At 40.5% G+C, this 15,843-nt stretch overlaps 2 protein-coding genes across 5 annotated transcripts in view; one reads left to right on the plus strand and one right to left on the minus strand.

Moving 5' to 3' along the window:
• Positions 1 to 15: 15 nt before the first annotated feature.
• Positions 16 to 2,429, minus strand: rcn2 (reticulocalbin 2). Its single transcript, XM_034879294.1, has 8 exons — positions 2,121 to 2,429; positions 1,821 to 1,940; positions 1,622 to 1,724; positions 1,329 to 1,525; positions 1,139 to 1,252; positions 917 to 1,010; positions 664 to 803; positions 16 to 257 (listed from the first exon to the last, which is right to left on the minus strand). The coding sequence occupies exons 1-8, from the start codon at positions 2,199 to 2,201 to the stop codon at positions 114 to 116; spliced, it is 993 nt and encodes a 330-aa protein (XP_034735185.1). The 5' UTR covers positions 2,202 to 2,429; the 3' UTR covers positions 16 to 113.
• A 1,567-nt stretch (positions 2,430 to 3,996) lies between these two features.
• The window catches only part of scaper (S-phase cyclin A-associated protein in the ER), a 60,305-nt gene continuing 48,458 nt past the window's right edge, over positions 3,997 to 15,843 (plus strand). For 2 of the 4 annotated variants that reach the window (XM_034879282.1, XM_034879284.1), the window contains exons 1-5: positions 3,997 to 4,346; positions 8,002 to 8,119; positions 11,396 to 11,472; positions 12,196 to 12,393; positions 15,607 to 15,707. In XM_034879282.1, coding sequence (XP_034735173.1) covers positions 4,179 to 4,346; positions 8,002 to 8,119; positions 11,396 to 11,472; positions 12,196 to 12,393; positions 15,607 to 15,707 — 662 coding nt within the window. In that variant the 5' untranslated portion in view covers positions 3,997 to 4,178. Of the gene's footprint in view, positions 4,347 to 4,988; positions 5,480 to 8,001; positions 8,120 to 11,395; positions 11,473 to 12,195; positions 12,394 to 15,606; positions 15,708 to 15,843 lie in introns of those variants that run through there. The other 2 variants (XM_034879283.1, XM_034879285.1) reach the window with 2 other exon arrangements.

Below are 15,843 nucleotides of genomic sequence, written 5' to 3' on the forward strand. Positions count from 1 at the left end.
TTAGCATATAAGATTACAATGAAGCAAATCCACTACTGTCAAAGTACAACACAGGAAATGAATAATACAATTTCCTGGAAACAAATGACAAAAAACAACAACATCAAGTCCAGTTATAGTTCATCATGTGATAAATGCAGCTGTCTGCCATAGTCTGTCACTTCACTGTTCATGAATGTTTCTTGATTTTTCAAAACTTCAGCCTCTGAGATCTGTCCGTCTCCATCGTGGTCCATTTCCTTGATGAGGTGAAGAGCCTGTTGATGACATGAGAGAAAAAAGCAGGGATGGAGAGAAAAAAATGATTTATTCCTAGATGCAATAGATACTGTAAAGGAGCATCTATTTTCTCATGTATTTATGTACACATGTATCTCATGAATTTTGTATCAATATTGATATATTATGCTCATGTATAAGAACGTGAATTACCTAACCGTTTCAGTCTCATTTTATACTAATATCGTCTTTCCTGTTCACTGATTGAGTTCCTATTATTTTGTTGACCAGACGGTATGGAGGATATATGCAAATCTACTCAGATAGTTAAAGATAGTGTGAGCGAATGTCTTCTCAGCACATGAAAAGGCCTTCTGTTCAGAGAGAATCCTACAGCTTCTTGTGATCAACAAACTCTAGTTAACCAGCCACGTTGGGTCTTACCTCTTCTCTTGCTGAGCCGTAGCTATTAGGCGCCACCCAGCGGAGTTGCTCGTCTCGATTCAACTTGCCATCCTGATCTTGATCATAGAGGTCTCTAAACCGCACAGTTTCTTCAATTTCCCACTGTGACGGGGACTCCTCTGATGACAAAAAAAACTGTTAACATTGCACATGGGATGAAATTTGATCATAGCAGAGGAAACTGACCACAAACAGATCATTCTATGTTTTAAAATAACCGCTGTGGTCTTACCATCACCACGGACATCTCCAATGAATTCATTCAGACTGATGAGTCCATCTTTATCCGTGTCATATTCACTCAACACATCCTCAATGGCAAAATCCTATGAGGAAAAAAGAATAAATGATTAAATTTTAACAGGAAAAATGAAGGGCATATAGGTCTTATAATATGTGGAAGAATGCATTATCATATCAGGATTTGCAGGAGTAGGAGCTAAACTGGTCTCACAGCCATATGATCCACTTCAGACGGATGGGTAAAGGCAAGAAACTCTGTCACATTAAGCCCCGGTGTGCCATCCACATCAGCAAAGTCAAAGCGCCTTCTCTCTTTCAGGTGGAGCTAACGGGGATAAATTAGAGATAAATCAGGCTGTGGTTTAATAGGATTCCTTACAGGACTATAAAAGTACACCTACGTGTCTGAAAGACTCTTGCTCTGGATCCTCCAGAACAGCGCCGTCATCAAAACTAATGAGCTGATCATGAGCGACCATGTTGTATTCCTCCCAAGTAACAACACCATCTTTGTCAGTGTCAAACTCAGGGAAACGCTCCTTCGCATCATCCAGAGCATATTTTCTGTAGACTTGCTGAATCCACAGCGTGACCTCCTCTGTTGATAAAAACACAGCAGACTCGCCTATGACCTTTTTATCACCTCTGTTGATCTTTGCTTTCTTTTCTAATGTTGAGAGAGACATATACGTACCTGCATTTAGGAGATGGTCAGCATTTGTATCAATCCGCTTCACAATTTCCATCATCTTTGTCCTCTGCTCTGCTGGGCTAAGTTTCTTTATCTCCTCAGTGTCCTAGAAGTGCATAATATAAGTAGAGCCAAGAGTGAGCAGGTGATGAATGATGAATGGGGCTAAAGAGCATAAGAAAATTAGTAAAGACATAACAACCTCATCTCCCAGCAGGATGTTCGTGTCATGTTCAGGGTTGTGCGGCTGGAGATGTTTATGAGAGCTTTGTCCAAATCCAAACTGAAGAATCAGCAATACCAACAATGTAGAGGATGTCATCTGTTGAGTAACATAAATATTTAACAGTTAAACAAATGAGTGAATTAAGTGAAAACACTACCATGTGCTATTAATTAGTATCCGGGGTAGTTATTTAGTTGAAAACTCAAATGACTAAGGCAAGACAGTCTGCCACAAGGCAACTGTGCGACCTTGTGGCCAGCTGGTGGAAGTTCACACCAACAAACTAAACTTTATGTGTGAGCCTCGTCCTGCATGATGAAAGCTGAAAAATATACTAGGAACACATGTGTTTACCATGAAGAGAGAGGATCAAAGAAGCAAAACAAGCCTTGTAAAAATAGCCAACTATTGTCTACAGTAGTTGTAAATTATTCCTGTTTATACTTAGCCTATACTTATGTGTTTCAGGGAGACTGAGACAGGCAGATACAGATTTGAGGGCAAAATCAATAGCATTAGCCCAAAACAATAGAAAAAGTTAAAGACAAAGTACACAACCGAATAATAAAATAACGACGAAGCAGACAAACGGAAGATGTTTTGTCATTACCGTGGAAAGTCCTCCGTGCAAGTGTCCCTACCGGATCATTTACGCGGAGGACACGTGTACTTCCGGTCACAAATTTCAAATCAAACGTTTTGTTATTCTCATAGAGCGTTACATACACAGTCTATGGTTATTCTGGCGTGTGTCAAACGTTTCTGGAACTTACTATCCAACTAATGCATGTAAATCCAAAGGTTTATCTAGGATGCATACGGTTTACAAGAATATACAAAGAAAAATCAACTAAATGTTCTCAGTTTATCTTTCCAGTCTAAGGTTTGACGGCCTTATTGGACCATCAGCAGCCTGGAAAGGGACTAGCTGAATGAAAAAAGATTTTAAATATCTCACCGTAAAGTTGTAGCCTATTAACTTCAGGTTTTATGCAGATGACAAATGTAAATCACTCTCACTAGACGTTTTGGCTTTATGACGAGCTGTTTCACAATGCATGTTTACAGAGTTATGCTATCTAAATAACATGCTGAGTTTGTGTGCAGATGGGGCAAGCCAAAAGAAAATGTTGACACTGAAAATGTATATCCGAATTGATATGAGTGTATTTCATCACGTTTGGGTGTTGGATTACTAGATTCTTGGGGAAAATGTTTTACTGCCTCAAACCAAGTTTTCTGTGCATATTTCTGCAGCCCTTTAGATGTGGAAAGTTTATCAGTGTATAACACAATTAGCATTCTGTGGAACAATACATTTAAAACATATATAGGCTACATATAAAAATGAACACATACACATAACCTATTAAAATTTAGAAGCATATTTATTGTCATCAAGCATGTTTATTATCATTACTGTGTCCCTCTCATGGGTGGGCCAAATTCTTTGGGCGGACAAAGCAGAGAAAGGTGAGGTCACATTGCCCCTTGTGACCTCATAAGGGGCAATATTCCAGCTTGGCCCATCTGAGCTTTCATTTTCTGAAAGGCAGAGCAGGATACCCAGAGCTCGGTTTACACTTATTGCCATTTCTAGCCACTGGGGGACCACAGGCAAGCTGGGGAAACATAAAGTGAAATTGTCATGCCATGGGACCTTTAAGCAAACAGAAGCAAAGTGTAGTCAAGTAGATACACAGAATACACTGACATACAGATAAACAACATTGCCAAAACCATACACTGCCTTATTACAGGTCTGCATGATACTGCACCTACAAGGGTAACACATAGTGCTGAGATGACATACCTTTAGGAAATGAAGGAGAGAGCTGTTTAAGTAGGCCTTCTAGTGTGTGTGGCAAAAGTTTTCTGTTTCAGTATAACTAGTTTCCACAGTGGAAAGTTTCGGGTCTCCTCATCTTTTATTTTGAAGGCATGTTCTCTTCTCTTATGGTTTCCTACTGTCTGTAGATGACACTTGACCACTTGACGCACACTAAGAAATCAAACAAACGTCCGGCCCGATCTTGTTGCCATGGTAGACAGTTTGAAGTCCCGCCCAAAGAAAATCAGACACGCCCTTTGACCCGAACTATAATGTGCATTATTGGCTGGTGCGTATGTCATGTCGATATTACGGTAATATCATTGGATAATCAAATCGCCAGTCAAATATGTAAACGCAATAGACTTCCTGCTTTGTTAGGTTGTCCTCGCTGTCATGCATTTATCTGGCATGTTTTTCCATCAACTCTGACAACAAGAAAACAGTGTCCGTAGACTTTTATTTCTCGCTGACTAGCTAGTTAAGCATTAAACACGGGTTCGATGTCCAAAGACAACCGCCATGATGGACGACGGCGTGGCGCCGGACAGCACCGTCTCGGCCCGAGAGTTAGCCAAGGTGGGGACGGGAGGGAGAGGTCTGGTAGCAACAGCTCAGGCTCTTCGCATGGAGGAGGCAAAAGCAAGAATGCATCCATGGCCGCTTTGAAGGTACGTACTGACATTTTAGCTCATTCCCAAACCGCTGAAATACAGCCGTGTATTTAGTCAAGAGCTTTAGAATTCCGTTACACTCCTAGCTATCTTAAGCTAGCTAAGTGACTGGATGATATAGGGTTCACTCAGCAGAAAAAGGAGCATTTAAGGCCTTATACCTTCTGTGTGTGTTTTCGTGATGTTTTCTCTTCCACTAGCACCCGCTCGCAATACTAAATTATGGCAAATGGCCTTGTGAGATTTGTGAGAAGAGGCTTAACATGCATTGTGTATTGTCATCTCATCAGTATAGCAAGAATGTGACAGCAGGAGGAGTGTTGAGTAGGGACTAATTGGAACAAGTCTGTATCAGATGGTAAGCTCTCCCTGTTTGTCTCAACTTCTTTCAGACTCTGTAAGTTTGTATCATTTGTAGGCAGTCAAACCATGTGGGCTTGTATTCCCCCCGCCCCCCAGCAGCCCATGAATCATCGGATGCTGAGTCCAATAAGAATCCGAGCATCACCCTGTGTGGCTAATGCACAGCCGTGCTTGCATTAGCACACACTGCCTCTGAGCCTGCAGCTACTCTCATCATCACCTACAACACAGGATAGGGGGCAGAGCAGCAGGCCTGCTTTGTGCACATGACTGCGCAGTGTTGTGGCAGAAGGAGAGAGAGAGAGAGAGAGAGAGTGAGTGAGTAGGGGCTCTGATGCAGAGTAGGGAAAGCAGAGGAGAGAAGCTGTAAATATAGCAAGCTACATGCAGTGGAGAGCAGAAGACAGTGGTAGGAAGATAGACAGCAGCAGGCACAGAGTCTGGCCTAAGAAGTGTCTGCTAAGTCAGCAGAGCACTGAGAGCTCAGGCTAGATTACAGACAGTCGTGAAAGGCAGGACTGGCGGACTGCTGAGCACTTGTCTCTCTCAATCGCCACTGGGAGAGGAGTTGACACAGCTGGCCAAGTTGCTATAGCAGTGTGGGCTACACAGTAGGCGTCTATTTTGGTCCTGCCTTCAGATGAAGATGTCACCTTGCACAAGTGGCAGTGCTGGTGAGGGGGAACAGGTTTCCTGAAGTGGGCTGCAAAATTATGTCAGGGGTGGATAAGGACGAAGAACCTGCTTACAGACTGTACTTCTATTCTGTATGTATCCTCTAATCTTTTGATTTTGGTTTTTGATCTGTGTCTCTCCTAATGAGCGAGATCTCACCCACTGTCTTGCTACTTGCATTATGTTTATAGACCTTGCTAAAAAGACTTGCCCCTTGCACAATCCAGAAAACAAGCACTCGCTCTGGTGCGTGGGGAAGGATTGCCCTGCCAGAGAATATTACAGAAGTTTTGCTCCAACAATGAATGCTTCTTATATTTCTACCGTGCAGCCCAGTTTGTTGTCCGCTGGAACAGAACATAGCTGAAAAGCCTTTTTTGCCTCAGTCTGCCCACATAGTTAGCCATCAGTTGTAAGTAGGTAAGGTATTCTCACAGCCTTCATCTGTCATCAAATGGCTTCCAAGCCGACTCAACGCAGAGTAAATATTTACAGATTGTAGATGGTGCATTGATGCTGACCTACGTCACTAGTTCTTGCTCATTTTAGCTCAGCCTGTGTTTGATGTTCTTTTGTCTCTTTGTAGTCCTTTTCTACTTGGCAGAATAAAGCCCAGGCCAGTCGACATGTAAAGAATATTGCTCACCAAAAGTAGGTCAGCTGGGTATCTCCCTTAGGGACATTAAATATTATCACATCAATACACGCATGCTTTTTCTGCACGTGTAACACCTAATGAGCCATGTTCACATTGTACTGGCATTGAAGGATAGTCTGAAAACATTGTTACATAAACCTAAGCCTAATTATCACTTTTTTTCTTCAAAGCTTTGAATAAGAGATAAATTGTATGTGAACTTCTTTGCAAATGCAGTGTGTTGCAAGAGAATTTTAAATATATTTTTTTGGTCAGATTTGTGTTGCTAGTGAGAGACAGCCAGGAGAAGCGAGTACAGTTTGTTCCGTGACTCATTTGCTATTAAGAGAAGAACTGGCTCTCGTTTTTTGTGTTGGTTTCAGGTAACAATGTATTTTTAAGTCTGAAACAACATCTTATAGTAGTTGTTCAACCAAAATAGCAAGGTTTCCTCTGGACTTCATTTATTTATGAAAAGAACAGACTACTCTGCTGGGAGAGGTAACACAGCGAGTAGTCGATCCAGAATCATAAGCCTCTAGCTAGGTGTTAGCTTCTGTTTTGTTTTGTAACTGGATTGCCAGAAGTCCGATTATTTAGTTATGTAAGATTACAAAGGCAAATTATATCAAATATACTGTTGGGTACACTTTGTATTTTTTTCTTTGTCATTGCATTGATGCTTATAGGGTGTGTAACAGATTTGTTCTATGCGTTAATGCATGAGCTGTTTCACCAAATTGTAATGTGACAGAATATTTCTCAGTTAGATTAGGTTGCAGGCTTTTCCCCTTTATTTGATAGTAACAGTGTATGGACAGGAAAGGGGACAGGAAAGCGAGAGGATGACACAGCAAAGGGCCGTAGGTTGGATTCGAACCTGGGCCGCTGCCAAGGACTCAGCCTACATGGGGCGCACGCTCTCACTGGATGAGCTAGAGGCCGCCCCATCACTGGGAACGTTAATGTCTCATAAATGAAGATGTGATGTATGACTTCTTGCACTATTCGTTTTGGTTTACGGTCTCTGCGTCACCCGAGGTTGCAGTCAAGTTCACTGATGCATAGTCAATGTGTAGGTCAACCAGGACGCATGCTGAGCACAAACTGGGTATAGAGCTCCTGCCTCTAGCTGTTTCTTGTCAAAGTCTGTGCCAGTAGACCTGTTTACATAAATGTAATGTGTGCGCTGTGCAGTACTGTTGCTTCAATTCTGGCTCACTACCGCACACCTGGGATGGGAAAATAAGTACAGCATTTTGCGAAGTGCTCTCTTGTGGTAGAGTAGTATTCATATTCTTCATTGAATGGAAGGAGTAGGGATTTAATATAGTCATTTTTAATGGCAATCAGTTCTTTTTAATTTACTTTATAAAGTTATTATGCACATATTGAAAAGGTTTGTGTTACTATGAGCACAGGATAGGTGTATGTATTTTCTCTTTAATGTAAACATTTAAAAGTCTTGTGTTTTGTGCATTTTTGTTTGTTTTAAGTTCAAATGATGTATCTTAAATGCATTCTGTTACACACTGTTTGATGTGTTGATAGAGTATTTGTTGGGATTATTTCAACCAAATCAGCTCCAGATTTTGTGTGCTGATAATAAATATTTACTGCAAAAAGACAGTGTCATGGCTCATTGGTCCATCAACATTGGAGCTTTGGCTACACAGAAAATACACAGTAAAAACATAAAAATGTTGATCTTTTCATGGCATTTGTTGACAATAACAAGAATAAAAAGTATGAACAGATACATCCTTTAAACCAACTCCAAACCAAGGGTTTCTCAAAAAACTTGATGGGAACGCCTTATCTTGGGCAGCATTTTGTAATATATATTCAAAGTCACCTCATGAATCCCACTCTATTCAGTCTATTCTCACATATATCATGCTGTAGTACTCTACACCATATACCCTTGGCTTGTAGATAAAGTGTAAATTTGAGGTTTTTAATCTGTTTCTCACGCAGGCATCATTTCAGCGCTCCAACAGCCATGATAAAGTGAGGAAAATAGTTGCTCAGGAGGGCCGTGCTGCTCGAAACCTCATTGCCTGGAGTGTACCTCTAGAGAACAAAGAGGAGGAAGGTTGGTAGCTGCATGCAAAACAAACTTTCTGTGCATGCTAATGTGCAATTATTCTGTTATATGAGTTATTTCCATATTAACATCACAAGAGTAAATGAGGATGACATTTATATTGTTTAGGTCCTCATTGTGCATTGGTAGGTGTTGGAACTGATGCTTACTTCAGATGATTTTCCATATCTTTAAGCCAATAGAAGATGCTCAGTCATTTATTGTACAGCATTACAGTGGCCATCTTTGGCATTATCATTCAGTCTGTGATCATACCCAAACCAGACAGTGCTGGTCATTGTAGGGATGTAACGGTATAAAAATTTAACCTCATGGTTCTAGGGACCAAAACTATCACAGTTTTAAACGGTGTTTTTAAAAGTGTGTTCAATGCCTTTAGCAGCAACTTTTTTCCTGCACGTTCTGCAGACAGGATAACTATCTTCAATCAACTGTCCTTTGGCATTCTTATAATTAGCAAAATATTCCCATGCTTCAGAGTTAGTCTTCTTAGAGGCTGATAAATGTCCTGAACGCTGTCATCTCCTCCTTCCGCCATGATTCCAACTTCAGGAAACGCTAGTTGTAGGCTACGCAGTGCACCTGGGCGGCAACTTCAGGAGACTTGGATGAAGCTGGGTACGATTAAACACCGTTTCCACACTGTGGTAATCCCCCGTGATAACGATATTTTAAATGAAAACGATAATTGTTATCGTCAACATTTTTATCACGGTTTACTGTTACACTGGTAACCGTTACATCCCTAGAACTTCATTGTAATGCAATTTTATCTCATGTCTGGACTGATTAATGATAAAGGAGTGCTTAGAATGTCTTATTTTGGCTAAAGCTTAAACTGATGCCTGGTCTCTTATGTAGAACTTTATCCTTTTTGTGGCACAACAAACTGCTATACTGTGGTTTTTAGTAGCCAAGCGGTTACACCGCAATCGTCTAAGCGAAATTTACTGCGTTTATTTCCGGCCTTTGTAACTTTGTTGCATTTCATACCCCCCTCTCTCTCTTTTTCTGTCCCCCCATTTTCTACATTGTCCTCTCAAATACAGGCAAAAGTGCCATTGTTTTTTTTTCTTCCTGTGTATACCTATGCAAGTAAAAGATGACCTGCTTTCCAAAGACAAAGTGAAAGATGACACATTCTGATATTTTAGGCAAGATTACTTTTTTATTTCCATTGTTTGAAGTTTTAAAATAATAAAAAAAGGACAAGGGGTAATTGCCAAAGTTTGGGCGCCTTCCATGGTCAATACTTATTAACACTCCCTTTGAAAAGTATCATAGCTCAGTTCTTGTTTGGGGGATTTTTGACCGTTCCTCCTCGCAAAAGGCTTCTGGTTGTGTACGATTCTTGGGCCGTCTTGCATGCACTGCTCTTTTGAGATCTATCCACAGATTTTTGATGATGTTTAGGTTGTGGGACTGTGCGGGCCTAGCAAAACCTTCAGTTTACGCCTCTTGAGGTAGTCCATTGTAAATTGAGGTGTATTTAGGATCATTTTCCTCTCTATCTTTATATATTTAATCCTCATATTATAGCTGTAGAAGCTAAGGCTGCACAATTAATCAAATTTGAATCCCGATCATGATCTTGGCTTCCCACGATCAAATTTGCGTGATCAAGCAATATTTTAAATGCGTTGTTCCGCTCATAGAATGCTCAGTTTTTTGTTTTGTTTTTACAAAGCCAATCTACAGCTCTGTAAACCACTGTCGGATCATTTGCCAATTAGAGTTGTTCTGTGCTCCGTGCAGCTTAGTTTCTAGATGTGGACAGTCACAGAGGATGGAGTAAGCCCTGCCCCCATTCACTCACACACGGCTCCCCAGCAACATGAAGAGACACAGCGGCAAAAGCCCCGGTCCACACATCTGACATTTGTCTACAGTTTAAGTTGTTATTAACACAGCTGTATATTGAAGCAAACTTGTATTAGTACCAGTGTTTTCGCTGGTAACTCTGCCATTGCGTCGGCCATGGTAAGAAACACAGAAGTTATTGAATGTAACTAACTTCAGTTCGTAGAGTAATGGCGTGTGAGACGGGGCCTGCTGGACCTGGGCGAGAGATGAGACCCATGGCCAGAATATCATAGTTCATAAAAATGCAGCGGAGTGACGATACAGACATTTCATACACACAACATGTTTAACTCTGCTGACCCGCCATTTTCTTAAAATATATCCTAGGCTGTGTATTTCAAATCATTTTCATGTGAACATGTATTGCAGCTGTATATTTTCTATATTTTGCACAATATGTGCTACAGATCTACAATCTGTTGCTCAGATGCTACAATATGGATGGACAATATGGATGTCAAAGCAGTTATAAATAGCCTATAGGCAAGATCTCAATATTGATCAAAAACAATCATGATTATCATTTTGGCCATAATCGTGCAGCGCTATGAGGAGCCCATAGCTGCTGATTGTTGGGCCAGGGTTTTTAAGAGTCAGAGTATTTATAAAGCGGTAACATTTGCATCCCCTGGCCTTTACTAAAGATTGTGAACAAGCCATAGCCCTAACAATCTAATTATGGTCTGAAGCCTTGATAAAAGTTATCTGAGCGCTCAAATGTCTCGGGGTGCCCAAACTTTTGCACAGTGCTACTTTACTTTTTTTCGCTCTATAATTGTACAAAACAAAAATAATAGTTCAAACAAATCTTTCTTATAATGTTAAAGATGTTTTCAACTTTAATTTTATGCCTTTTTTGGAAATCAACAACTTCAAGTCAACTTCTACTCTCTTCACTTTTCACAGTAACAGAAATTTTGACCAGGGCTACTCAAGTTTTGCATGCCACTGTAGTTCTGTATAACAGGGCAGTGCTCATCACATACTAAAAAAAAAGCTTCTTTTAGACCAACATACTCCGAAACCTTCACCACAGCCTCGCACACTTTGCTACTTATGTTCTGGCTTGCACTTTTCTTTTTGGGTCAGCTCAGTTATTTTATTCTAGGCTGATTTGCTGCTCTTGAGTTTGTGCCAGAAAGCTTTCAGTTTGGGGCTACCATGGGTTCTTCTATTAACATGCATCTCCGCAACTGGAGAGTCAGTCTTTTCCCTTTCAACACTCCTGTTATATTTATTGTTTCGTCCATCTCTGTGTTTTTGGACATTTGTGTTTATCAAGTATATATAATAATTTAACTTCTGTAACCTGTCTGGTTCACTCATTTTATATAGCTACTGATCCCTAGACAAAACATGGCCATGCTTTGTCTGACAAACAAATTTTTCATCTTCACATAGCAAAGTCCAAGAGTAACTCCGTTGGCAGTTCCAGGGCCCACAGGATCAGCTCCGGGCTACTAAGGAATAAGAAACAGGTTGGTGTATCATCTTCTTCCACTAGAGGGCACCCTTCACCAAGTCATATATTTCTTTTTCCTCACACTGCAAGTGGATCTGTGATGTTCATGAAACTCTATTTTTGCATTTTGTAAGTCAGTCTTGGAAAAGATGAATTTGCACAGAAAAGGGGAAAACGTGACCAATCCTACTCTACAGTGTTGTGTGTGACGTGCCTGAATAAACCTTTTGCTGCATTCAACCAAAAAAAAATCTTAAGTCGGATCCCTTAACTTCATTTTCAGTTTATAGCCTTATGTCTATTAGATGTCTTAAGGTTGCAAAATTTAGAAAAAGCTAGGTGTTAGATTGCAACAGGCTACAAGGAGAATGTTTAAAAGGGGACGTTATGTAAAAGTGTGGCAGCAAGATCGTTGCCAACATCCGTATGTCCCTAACTGGTTTAGTAAATGCAATGCAATCTAATATGTTTTTTTAATTCCCATATACATCAATGTATATTGATGCTTTTTGTTCTATATTTAAAACTTCCTGTCGCACTCAGGTTGAAACCACAGGGTTTAATTCTTCCCATTTTCCCCTCATGCTATATTATTGTTGTTGGTAATATAAAGCATATAATTGCGGAACCTCCTGGCCCAGCCAATTAAACAAGGGCAGTGGCCGCTATTTCTAAAGAACTAAGGACTTGCATGACTTTGTCATTGTTACAATAACGTTTGGTCCACATTTCTCCCCAGAATGCTGGTCTGGAAAGTAAAGGCCCAGCTGGTGCCTTGTTGGACAAGGGGCCAGAGAAGAGCCCCACCAAAGCCAGACAGCCCCGAAAGGTGGACCTGCGAGCACGCTACTGGGCTTTCCTCTTCGACAACCTGCGTCGAGCCGTGGATGAGATTTACGTCACCTGTGAATCTGATCAGAGCGTCGTGGAATGCAAGGTTAGTCTGCTTTTGAGGAGAAAAAAAACAAACTCATGTAGAAATGCAAATTGTAGTTTCAGGATCAGCTGATTTCTGATCCAAACTGACACAACAGGAAGTTCTTTGCGGAGACTGAAGGGTGTTAGGATTTATAAACACTAGAGGGGGATATTGAGATCATAACAAAAAATGTCTTTCACAGCTTGCATTCCTCTTGATTTCTGCTTCATGTCAAACGGGCTCTCTGAAGGCTCACTGCTGAAAGAATTATCACAGGACTCTCTCTAGAGCCTGGCTGGCTGGACTAAATATTGATGACAGGCTGTAAACAATCATGTATATGCATTGTGTTTTTCCTCAGGCATTTGCTGAATGGGGCTTGGCCATGTTGGCTTCTTTTTGGTCTAAAACATGTACATAAAACGAACAGCATTTTGGACGTTCTCCATATTGTAGATATGTTTGCTTTGTTTCGGTGCAGCATTGGAGTGACACTGTGATGTCGCTCCAGGGCGTATTGGTATGATACTGCTGTGTTTTATTGATTGTTCTGCCATGCTGCATTATGCTGAGCATGGTTCTGGTGACGTTCTGCGGTCAGTACCGTAGCCCAGTTCCCTATGGTGTGGTTGGCTTGCTGTCAGTGCCACAGTGCAACTCCCTGTGGTGTGATCAGCAAGTTGTCAGTTGTCCTGTGTCGGACATCTGGCTGGTAGGGTTTTTTCCCACTCTCTCTACGCCCTAATGCTGTCTAATGGCCATGGAGCTGGGTGCTGTTCATAATCCCCCATCCCACCCAGCTTGGATTTAATGGACACTGATAGATGATGGAGTCATCTTGAAGGGATGCAGAGTGCTCTGATATCCCCCAGCCACAAACCCCCAGTGTAGCTGTGGGCAATCTGTATTGTGTGCTCTCACACAAATTGCTAGCAATTTCCCACCTAATAAGTTATGGACATTAACATAACAGTTGTCAGGAAATGATTCTAACTAATTCTCAGATAAGGCTGTGTTACTGTAATGCTTTGTGTAATTTTGAATGAGAACCTCAGCACTGATATAATATGTTTTCCCACTCAGCTCCTCAGAGGGAAATTGTTCACCTAGCAGAATGATTCATATATGCTTATTAATAATGCCCACAACTCTTTAACCCACAGCCCCCAGAACTAATTAGTTCATATCAACTGTTCCTTTATCCCATCCCTGATTTATGAGACCTATCATCCGGACCAGACAAGAAAGGTACTTGGCGTTCCTGTTGTCTTGGAAGCACTTAAAGTTCTGAATTTCTTTTAATTTAAATCATTTTTAAAGTAGACTGAAATGGGGTATTCTGGTCTTAAACAATTTAACTTAAAAAACAAACATCAAAACTGTGAATTATTTACTTGAGGTCAGTCAATCTAACCTAGGCTGTACCTGTTCATTCTTGTTTCTATTCATACACCATAGGCTTTTACTGCCCATCCTATTTTATGGCAATGCCTCTGGAAGGTTAAACATTTTGTCATTCCTCATGAAATGTTATGTGAGGGGTGTATTTAGGTAAGTATGCCTGTTAACATGCTGAAAGCCACTTTTATGGTGCCTTCACTCATTGTTGTTTTATCTGTCAGAGGAGCAGCAAACCTCTATCCATCTCGGGCTTCATTACCAAATGAACACCACGCCATAGCGGTGGTCTTTTCCTGTTAACCAGCTCTAATCAACAGACCTGCTGCTGGACACATCTTTCACTGGCTTGACTTGTCTATTAACTAAAAGCACTGTGAAGCTTTACTCTCAATTACCACTCCCTTCACGGTCCCCATCAATCAGTTGTGTTCGTTTCATTAGAGCTCTGGGAAAAAGCTCCACAAGGCCCACCAACTCTGAATAACCAACACTGTGAGCCTGTCCTAGTGCAGATAATAGGAATTTATTAGGAGTTGTTATTAGGAATTTGCCTTCTCCGTTCTTAAACTTTTCAACCAAATGTTTTTCTTTGCACATGAATATGTGTGGGCCTGCTCCTGCCGCTTTTTTGTGATACATTTTGTATTGATAGTATACAGAAAGAAATTCAATAATAGTACAGGTTTTAAGTCATCTACCTGTATAATATCAATACAAAACATGATATATCAAGGAAACAGAACAACCGTCACCACACTCCCCCAACCCATGGTGAGCCCATTACCAACTCTCCAAGAAATAAAAAGATATGATACAAAAATGCAAATATAATACATACATGGTAAAAAATAGTTAAATACATTAATGGAGCGCTCTTTCTTTAACCATGGTGTACATTTTATCCCATGCACATGGAGTTTTCAGACTAGCTCCATGTCTATCATAATTCCATCATAACTGGACTGCTTGTTACATAAATATTGCCCTACACATGTTAATAAAGTGAAATCTGCTGTAGAGACGTTCCGATCGCCTCCAATACTGCCTAAAACGCTGGTATCGGAAGTTGGAGTTGGTTTTTGTACACGGATCCGATACCTAGTAATAAAGCTATAAAGAAAATCTACGTTAAAGTAGTTTCATTATGTTATTATTACATCCATACAGGGATAGTAGTAGACAGCTTTTAAAACATGATAAAATATATAACACACTGGTATTGGATCAGTATTCATATTGGCCGATACACAAGTTCATGTATCAGAATCGGTATCGGGAAGCAAAATATGGTATCGGGTCATCTCTAATCTGATGCATGAATGTCACTTAGAGATGGTCCAATGCCATTTTTTGTTTCCCGTTTGTGATACTTGAACTTGCGTATTGGCCGATACCGAGTACTGATTCGATACCAGCGTGTCATATGTTTTAACATCTGTATACTATTGTCAATTTATGGATATCTGTCTGGCTCAGGTTAAACTCTTTGTGAAATATGAACATACAGAAACAATGAACGCCACAGAATTGTCTTTTATCATCCAGCTTGCCAGTAAGTTATATAACGGAAAAAGAACATGAATAAACTACTTTAACATAGAATTTCTTTAGTTTTTTTTTCATGTGGTATCAGATTGGACATATACTCTATTACTTCCTGATACCGATACCAGCGTTTTAGTATTGGAACATCTCTCATGTTGCTTGCTTGCTTTTTAAACCTTTAAATCTTTAAATCTTTATGGTTTGTAAATTGCACCAGTCTTAAAATATTTGTGTTCATAATATCAGTGCCGTCATTCTCCATCCTGTTGTAACTGCTGTCTTTAGGAGGTGTTGATGATGTTGGACAACTACGTACGGGATTTCAAAGCCCTTATAGATTGGATCCAGCTTCAGGAGAAATTGGAGAAAACAGATGCCCAGAACAGGTGCTGTTCGGTTTCTTTTTCTCACTCTATTTCTTTATCTCTCACTCTTATTCACTCTCCATTTTCAATTGCTCCCTGAGGTAAAACTGGAAGTGCCGGTGTCTGGTCCCTGGCTTTGAGTCACAAACAGAATGGA

The sequence above is a fragment of the Etheostoma cragini genome, chromosome 8, assembly GCF_013103735.1.
Source record: "Etheostoma cragini isolate CJK2018 chromosome 8, CSU_Ecrag_1.0, whole genome shotgun sequence".
NCBI classification, from domain to species: Eukaryota; Metazoa; Chordata; class Actinopteri; order Perciformes; family Percidae; genus Etheostoma; species Etheostoma cragini.

What these genes read in the sequence shown, in the direction of transcription:
- rcn2 (XM_034879294.1), bottom strand. Translation starts at nt 2,201, where the DNA reads ATGGTAAACACATGTGTTCCTAGTATATTTTTCAGCTTTCATCATGCA. An exon ending in TGACCATCTCCTAAATGCAG is followed by an intron (nt 1,526 to 1,621) that starts GTACGTATATGT and finishes TTTTATCAACAG; the next exon opens with AGGAGGTCACGCTGTGGATT. An exon ending in TGGAGATGTCCGTGGTGATG is followed by an intron (nt 804 to 916) that starts GTAAGACCACAG and finishes TTTTGTCATCAG; the next exon opens with AGGAGTCCCCGTCACAGTGG.